Here is a 9,648-nt window from a genome sequence, read left to right as displayed (position 1 = left end):
TATTTTGAATTATGTGGTGATGAAGTGTTTTGAATTACTTGGTGGTGAGGTGTTTTTAAATGACGGTTGGTGAGGTGTTTTTTATTTCGTGGCTGTGAGGTGTTTTTATTACGTGTTTTATGGCTGTGAGGTGTTTTTAATTTCGTGGTGGTGAGGTGTTTTTATTTCGTGTTTTATGGCTGTGAGGTGTTTTTAATTTCGTGGTGGTGAGGTGTTTTTATTTCGTGGCTGTGAGGTGTTTTTATTACATGTTTTATGGCTGTGAGGTGTTTTTATTTCGTGTTTTATGGCTGTGAGGTGTTTTTATTGCGTGTTTTATGGCTGTGGGGTGTTTTCAATTTCGTGGTGGTGAAATGTCTTTATTATGTGTTTTATGGCTGTGAGGTGTTTTAAATTACTTGGTGGTGATGTTTTAAATTACTTTGTGGTGAGATGTTTTGAATTACGTGGTGGTGAGGTGTAATCGTCCCAAACTTCCAGTCTGCACCTACCCCTCCCCTATGTATGTGCTGAGGGGTTCTTTCTTGAAAGAAAAAAAAACATTCAACCTAAATCTTCAACCTAAATTGCTTATAAAAATGTAATATCACAAACACAACAAATACATTTGTGCAAAATAATTGTTTGTATTATGATTGGTGTAAATCATGACAACACAGCAACTCCGGTACAGTCATTATCCTCAGCTAAAATAAGCCCGTTCCTCAGTAACGACGCTTGGTGAGGCGAGCGCAGCGAGCCGAGCCAAGCTAGTATACATATATATATATATATATATATATTTGTTGACGTTAAAGTCTTAACATCGTTTCGGAGCTGAAAACAATATGGCGGCCTTTGGCGGTTGTTTCCCAGCTTTGTTGTTGTTTCCAAAGTTGTTCCCAAGTTTTTTCTTGTTCTTGTTCTTGTTCTTGTTCCCAAGTTCCCAAGTTCCCAAAGTTGTTCCCAAAGTTCAAGTTCCCAAGTTCCCAAAGTTGTTCCCAAGTTTCCAAAGTTTCCAAAGTTCCAAAGTTTTCAAAGTTGACTTTTCCAAAGTCAAAGTTGTTCAAAGTTTCCAAAGTTGTTTCCCAGCCAATGAAGTTGAACTTCCACCACTGCCAGATCGGCGTTCTCAAAAAAGAGAACCATGACAATTACAACTACATGTGGGCAGGGTACAGCCCGAAGTGGAGATCGGTTTCTGAGGTTTGGGACATGGAATGTAGGGACAATGACAGGGAGATCAGGAGAAGTGGTGGAAGTATTGGTCAGAAGAAGAGTGGACATATGTTGTGTGCAAGAGACGAGATGGAAGGGAAGTGGTGTGAGAATGGTGAAGGGTAGGCAGGGACAGAAATACAAGTTTGTGTGGCAAGGGTGCCTGGAGGGCGTGAATGGTGTTGGTGTCCTGTTTTCTGAGGAGTTTGTAGACAGTGTGGTGAGTGTGACTAGAGTGAGTGATAGGTTGATGATGGTGAAAATGATGATTGGAAAGCTCTTGGTGAACGTCATCTCGGGATATGCTCAGCAGGTTGGTCGGAGCGATGAAGAGAAGGACAAGTTCTGGTGTGCGATAGAGAAGCTGATGGAAAACGTGAAAGATGAGGAAGTTGTTGTGGTAGGAGGAGACCTAAATGGACATGTGGAAAGGAGTATGGATGGTTTTGACGGAGTTCATGGGGGTTACGGATATGGTGTGAGAAATGGAGAAGGTGAAAGGATTTTGGAGTTTGCTGATGGAGCTGATTTGTTGATTTGTAATACTCAGTTCCAGAAAGAGGATAATAAGCTTGTTACATACACGTCAGGTGGGTCGACGACAACCGTTGACTACCTGATGGTGCGTAGGCGAGATAGGGGGCACCTCCGAGACACAAAGGTGATCCCGGGGGAGGAGGCTGTTTCACAGCACCACTTGGTTGTCTGCAACGTAAGGGTGAAAGGTGCGAGGAGAGCTCGGCGGGTGAAGTACCAACCGAGAATGAAGGTGTGGAGGTTGAAAGAGGTGACAGTAAGGGAGGCATTAAAAGAGAGGCTGAGTAGGGTCGAGGATGATGTGGTTGAGCTTGAAAGTGGTTGGATGTCAATGAAAGCTAGTCTGTTGGGAGCCGTTGGTGAGGTATGTGGATGGACAAAAGGACCACCGAGGCACTCGGAAACATGGTGGTGGGATGATGAAGTTGAAAAGAGGATTGACGAGAAGAGGAAGAAGTTCAAGGAGTGGCAGAAGACGAAGGGTACGGGAGCAGAAACAGCAGAGCATGAAAGTTATAAGGCAGCCAGGAAGGCTGCAAAGAAAGAGGTAGCAAAGGAGCAGGAGGCATATCGGAAAATGTTCGGAGAACGCTTGGATTCGGAACAGGGTCAGAAAGCAGTATTCAGGATTGCAAAGCAGATAGCGAAAGAGAGGTGTGATGTGATGGGGGTGAGCTGCTTGAAGGATGAAGTGGGACAAATCGTTGTCGACCCAGATGGAATTAAAGGAAGATGGAAAAGATATATGGAAATGCTGTTGAATACAGAGAATGAATGGGATGGCAACATAGAGAGTAACCCAGTTTTAGGACCGGCAGAGAAGATAACTGAGAAGGAAGTTGAGGAAGCGATAAAAGCAATGAAGGGTAGAAAAGCAGGAGGGCCGACGGGAGTTGTGGGAGATATGTTGAAGGCAGCAGGAAGTTGGGGTGTGAAGAGAATGACAGAGATCTGTAATCTGGTGGTGAAAGAAGGCCGCATTCCAGTGGATTGGGAAATGAGTACCCTCGTCCCTCTATACAAGGGGAAAGATGACCCTCTGGAGTGTGGCTCGTACCGTGCGATAAAGTTATTGGAGCATGGAATGAAGGTATTGGAAAGGGTGTTGGAGAGGAGGATAAGGAAGAAAGTGAAGATCGACGAAATGCAGTTTGGATTTATGCCAGGAAGAGGAACGACAGACGCGCTTTTCATTGTGAGGCAGTTGCAGGAGAAGTACATGGAGAAGAGGAAGAAGTTGTTTCTTGGGTTTGTTGATCTGGAGAAAGCATTCGATCGGGTTCCACGCAAAGTATTGACATGGGCATTGAGGAAGTTAGGAGTGGAGGAATGGTTGATCAGAATAGTGATGGCAATGTACAAAAGAGCGCGCACAGCTGTAAGGACGAAGGACGGGAACAGTGGTGAGTTTGAGGTGAAGGTGGGAGTGCATCAGGGGTCGGTACTAAGTCCACTACTATTTGTAGCTGTGATGGAGGTGCTGGCTCAGAACGTAAAGGAGGGTTTACCGTGGGAGTTGTTGTATGCAGATGATCTGGTGTTGATTGCGGAAAGTATGGATGGACTGAGGGAAAAGATGAACACGTGGAAGGAATGTATGGAGACAAAAGGTCTGAAGGTGAATATCAGAAAGACGAAGGTGATGGCAAGTGGTAAAGCATGTGGTGAGGTGGAAAGAACTGGGAAGTGGCCCTGTGCTGTGTGTAGGAAGGGTGTCGGAGTGAACTCCATTCAGTGTACAATGTGCGCTGAGTGGGTTCATCAAAAATGTAGTGGTCTGAGAGGGTCATTAACCAGTGTGGCAGCTACATTCAAATGTAAGGTGTGCACAGAGGGAGCTGCAGATGGAGGAAATGTTGAGTTGGATCTTGGAGACGGCGTGAAGCTGGAAGGTGTGAAAACATTTTGCTACCTCGGAGACATGCTGAATGGAGAAGGTGGATCAGACTCAGCAACGTTTGCTCGAGTGAGATGTGCATGGAAGAAGTTTCGGGAATTGAGTGGCGTGCTGATGATGAGGGGAGTGTCGTTGAAGCTGAAGGGAAAGGTGTGTGCTGCATGTGTGAGAAGTGTTATGATTTATGGGAGCGAGACATGGGTCATGAATGTAGAGCAGCAACGAAGGCTGGAAAGGGTGGAAATGCGAATGGTTCGGTGGATGTGCGGAGTATCGTTGAGAGAGAGGAAGACAAATGATGAATTGCGAAAGATGATGGGAATAGAGCCTGTGACTGATGCTGTGAAGAGGAACAGGTTAAGATGGTTTGGTCATGTGTTGAGGAAGGATGAAAGTGACTGGTTGAGAAGAGTGATGGAAATGAATGTAGAAGGAAGTAGAAGACGAGGAAGACCGAGAAAGACTTGGCTAAAGATGGTGGAAGAAGAAATGCGGGCAAGGGGGTTAACAAGGAGAGATGCAGAAAATAGGGCAAAATGGAGAAGATTGTCATGGGGACCGCAAGGCTAACCCCCGCTCTAGCAGGGAAAATGGCCTTTAAAATGCATGTTGTTGTTGTTGTATATATATATATATATATATATATATATATATATATATATATATATATATATAGTGCACATATATATATATATGGTGCACATATATATATATATATATATATATATATATATATATATATATATATATATATATATGGTGCATATATATATATATGTTGCATATATATATATATGTTGCATATATATATATATGTTGTATATATATATATATATATATATATATATATATATATATATATATATAGATATATATATATATATATATATATATATAATTCCACTAATCTCTGTCTGTGTGTGTGTGTGTGTGTATGCGACCGCTGTTTCTCGACAACTACCGGTCCGATATACTTGAAACTTGCCAGGTATATTGCTGGGGACCCGAGGATGTGCCTTTTCAAGGTTTCATATTAATCGGACAAGTAGTTACCGAGCTATGTCCAAAAAACGATTCAACCAATCAGAGAGCAGCGAGCTATCACGTGTGCCGAACGTGCCGAACAGACTCTGCCTCGGACGGCACATTTGAGAGCGTATTCATTTATTTCACGTTGGCAAACTATGTTGGCGTTAAACTATGTTTTAAAACTAATTAAAACTACTTTGCGATTCATCGTAACTGCGATTCGTAACTGCCGTTCGCTTTGGCTTTGCGAATGGACCAAACCATTTCATGTAAATAGAGGGGGGGGATTGTCACCGTACTCGCAAGCCGTTCGCTTTGGACCAAACCATTTCATGTAAATAGAGGGGGGGGGATATAATTTTAGATATAGATATAGTACGGGCATGCCCTAGTATATATATATATACACACACGAGCTGAATGCACCCGGCGTTGCCCGGGTTCTTTCTGAATGAATTTAATCTTCTGTACAAAGGTCTGACGCGAGCCCAGTATCAGTTAGTTGCTCAACGATTCCTCGGTCTTTCTTCTGTCTCGCCCCGCGAGAGAGAATTTTGAAAGCATGACTGTGTTGCAATCAGTCAGATATTCCTATTAAGTGCATAAGTTGTATTTCAAGAGAATTTTGAAAGAAGAAGAAGATTTATTGCGAAATGGGCCCAGCCGGGCCGAGGCGGCCTCGACCGGCCTCGCCACCCAGCCTATAACCTTCCCGGGGCCCGTCCTGACATTTTTTGTTTCAGAGGTTTCCTCCTATCTTTCACCGTTCAGGAGATTAGCGCGTGCAGACAAACAAACAAACAAAAACTTTCTTTTATATATATCGATAGAAGATAGAAGATAGATAATAATAAAAAATAATAAAATAATAATAATAATTAATAATAATTAATAAAATAATTAATATGAATAAATAATAATAATAATATAACAATATTATATATATATATATATATATATATATATATATATATATAGTATATATATATATATATATATATACACTACATGACTAAAAGTATGTGGACACCCGAACACCACATATGTCATTCCAAAATCATGGGCATTAATATGGAGTTGGTCCCCCCCGCCCCCCCCCCCCCCCTTTGCTGCGATAACAGCCTCCACTCTCTTCTGGGAAGGCTTTCCATTAGTTGTTGGGACATTGCTGTGGGGATTTGCTTCCATTCAGCCACAAGAGCATTATTGAGGTAGGGCACTGATGTTGGGGGATTAGGCCTGGCTTGCAGGCGGCGTTCCAATTCATCCCAAAGGTGTTTGATGGGGTTGAGGTCAGGGCTATGTGAAGGCCAGTTAAGTTCTTCCACACCAATCTCGACAAACCATTTCTGTATGGACCTTGCTTTGTGCATGGGGCATTGTCGTGCTGAAAGAAGGAAAGGGCCTTCCTAAAACTGTTGCCACAACGTTGGAAGCACACAATCATCGAGAATGTCATTGTATGCTGTAGCGTTAAGCTTTCGTTTCACTGGAACTAAGCGGCCTAGCCCGAACCATGAAAAACAGCCCCAGACCATTATTCCTCCTCTACCAAACTTTACTGTTGGCACGATGCATTTGGGCAGGTAGCATTTCTCCTGGCATCTACCAATCCTAGATTCATCTGTCTGACTGCCAGATCGTGAAGCGTGATTCATCACTCTGGAGAACTCAGTTCCACTGCTCCAGAGTCCAATGGCGACGCTTTACACCACTCCAGCCGACGCTTGGCATTGCTCAAGGTGATCTTAGGCTTGTTTGCGGCTGCTCAGCCATGGAAACCCATTTCATGAAGTTCCCGACCAACTGTTCTTGTGCTGACGTTGCTTCCAGAGGCAGTTTGGAACTCGGCAGTGAAAATTGCAACCGAGGACAGACTATTTTTACGCGCTACGTGACTCAGCACTCGGTGGTCCCATTCTGTGAGCTTGTGTGTCCTACCACTTTGCGGCTGAGCTGTTGCTCCTCGACGTTTCCACTTCACAATAACAGCACTTACAGTTGACCAGGGCAGCTCTAGCAGAAATTTGATGAACTGACTTGTTGGAAAGGTGGCATCCAATGACGGTGCCACGTTGAATGTCACTGAGCTCTTCAGTATGCCCTATTCTCCTGCCAATGTTTGTCTATGGAGATTGCACGGCTGTGTTCTTGATTATATATATATATATATATCTGTCAGCAATGGGTGTGCCTGAAACAGCCGAATCCACTAATTAGAAGGGGTGTCCGCATACTTTTGGTCATGTAGTGCATTAAAAAAAAGTATATATATATATATAACAGTGTATGGATGAATGAATGAATGATTGTTTTTAAGGCCCTTTTCCCCGCTAGAGCGGGGGTTAGCCTTGCGGGCCCGATGGCCTCATGGTTCCCTTTTTGAGGCAATATTTTTATGGCCAGATGCCCTTCCCGACACCAACCCTTCGTCACCTTTTACGATGCACAGATATACGGTGTACCTATTCTAAATCGGGGTACACATCGGGATCATGCCATATAAATACATATAGATATAAATATATGTATATATATATAAGTATATATACATACATCTATATATATAAAGCAGTAAAGTATGTTTGTTTGTTTGTCCTCTTATAACTCGAGAACTACTCATCGCAGAGAAAACCAAAGGCATATTCGGAATCAGTACGTCTCAGAGCAACTACAGCACACCTTAAATTTTAAAAAACTTCGGGTTTTAAAATTAGCGTATTAGCGCAGAAGCGCTAGCAGAAGAGGGAGGGAATCGAAGGGAGGGAGCGCAGCGCTCCCTCTAGCGCTTCGCAGCGCCAGCGCTTCTGTTAGCGTAATGGTGCACAGGCGGTTCTCACTCTTGCGCATGCGCAAATGCGCTGTTCCGATGCTTCATGTTCCTGCAAAGACTTTGGCGCATGCGCAAATGACGACACATGGGCCACTGTATGTTCGTTTAATATGTACGCGCTTTGATAGGCGGGGCATATGGCGTTAATGAAATGGTCGAATGCGGAAGTGCTTGAAGCCGTTGCGAGCGACTCGCACGATCTCTTGTCATGGTCCACAAGATTATCACAGAGACGTGCAGCTTCCAGCATTACGAGATATGATCGAGACCTAACATTTGAGACCAGTCCCAGCCTTCTAGGCCCCGTGGTTGGTTCAGACGACCCCGACAAAGGACGTGTTGGATTTTATCGCGAGCCGATTCGAGCGCCGACGTGCCGGCGAACAAAACCAGTCATATCTTTTTAACGCGTGGTTCGATTTTTACAAAATAAACTGTTTCTTGAAGGGCTGAACCGTGCGCTCACAACGATACCGAGTTTGACCCTGGGAGAGCCGTTTTGCGCCGGCAAAGGCACCTTGTTTTCCGTGATGACCATGTCGTGCTGCATAGATTACCATAAATTATAATATATTACCGGCGGCGCGTTCCGTGACGTCACGGCTCACTTAATTGCAATTATCTCTGGGATTCATTGGCCGAATCGTACCAACTTCTATCTATCTATAATTCCATTAATCTCTGTGTGTATGTGTGTATGTGTGTATGTGTGTATGTGTGTATGTGTGTTTGTATGTTTGTCTGTGACCGCTGTTTCTCGACAACCACGGGTCCGATATACTTTAAACTTGCCAGGTATATTGCTGGGGACCCGAGGATGTGCCTTTTCAAGGTTTGAAATTAATCGGACAAGTACTTACCGAGCTATGGCGATTTAGCCGTTCGCCGTTCGCTTTGGCGTTGCGAATGGACCAAACCATTGCATGTAAATAGAGGGGGGGGGGGTTCTGTGGTCGTTGCGAATGGAACAAACCATTCATGTAAATAGAGGGGGGGGGGGGGGGGGGTTCTGTGGTCGTTACTGCCACGTGGTTTCAAAGTTTTTTTTTGTTGTTGTTGTTTGCACGCATGTTTTTTTGCACCCACGTACGGGCACGCCCTAGGATGTTTACACACACACACCCCTACACAAATTTTTTTTTTTTTTTTTTTTTGGCAAGGAACGGGCACCCACGTACGGGCACGTCCTAGCTTATATATAGTACGGGCATGCCCTAGTATATATAAAGCAGTAAAGTATGTTTGTTTGTTTGTCCTCTTATAACTCGAGAACTACTCATCGCAGAGCAAAACCAAAGGCATATTCGGAATCAGTTCGTCTCAGAGCAACTACAGCACACCTTAAAATTAAAAAAACTTCGCTTTTTAAAATTATGACGTCATCAGCGTATTTCGGAACGTTAATTTTTCAACTTCATATTCGGAATCAGTACGTCCCAGAGAAACTACAGCACACCTTAAATGTTTAAAAAACCTTCGGGTTTTAAAATTATGACGTCATCAGCGTATTTCGTAACGTTAATTTTTCAACTTTGACGACAATGACTTCCGACTTCGGAATGCGGGACCAATGCCATTTGACAGGGAATAAAAAATAAATGCGACATTCAATTGACGACAATGACTTCCGACTTGACTCCCCCCTCCCCCTCCCCTCCCCCCACCCCCTCCCCTCCGGGGGGGGGGGCTTACACGCAGGCGGGGGGGGGGGGGGGCTTACACGCAACAATATGATCCACACCAAATTATCCCAACATTGCAAAACCAATGTGAAAAGACGAAAGATTTGAGTGTTGAACAATCATTATGTGGGAACCTTTGTGGGAAAAATGAACAGAACAAACATGTTCCTTATACACAAGGACACACAAGCTGCACTCTTTCAATGTTAAAGTTCAACAACAAATCAAGAAAGCTAAAACAACTTTGATGGAATAAATAGTCCACCTCAAAGCGATGCGAGCCGAGACGTCGTCCCCTCCGTGACCATGTTATGTTGGGTCGGGGATCGCCGGTCACTCTGCACAGGAACGAAGCCACCCCGCCGGCTATGCCAGCCTGGTCTGCATGTTTCTGGGTGAACCGTGGTGGAGCTGAAGGAAGACAGAGAAAGTTGAAACAAGAGTGTAAAACGTGAATATATAATAATTTAAGT

At 43.9% G+C, this 9,648-nt stretch overlaps 1 protein-coding gene across 5 annotated transcripts in view; it reads right to left on the bottom strand.

Moving 5' to 3' along the window:
- The window catches only part of LOC137421285 (receptor-type tyrosine-protein phosphatase delta), a 638,902-nt gene that overhangs the window by 263,991 nt on the left and 365,263 nt on the right, over nucleotides 1-9,648 (bottom strand). For all 5 annotated transcript variants that reach the window (XM_078771624.1, XM_068107181.2, XM_068107180.2 and 2 more), the window contains one exon: nucleotides 9,441-9,586. In XM_078771624.1, the coding sequence (XP_078627750.1) occupies nucleotides 9,441-9,586 (146 nt within the window). The remainder of the gene's footprint in view (nucleotides 1-9,440; nucleotides 9,587-9,648) is intronic.

Source organism: Myxine glutinosa, chromosome 2 (genome assembly GCF_964187855.1).
Source record: "Myxine glutinosa chromosome 2, kmMyxGlut1.1, whole genome shotgun sequence".
Lineage (NCBI taxonomy): Eukaryota > Metazoa > Chordata > Myxini > Myxiniformes > Myxinidae > Myxine > Myxine glutinosa.
This window is presented reverse-complemented; position numbering and strand designations above follow the sequence as displayed.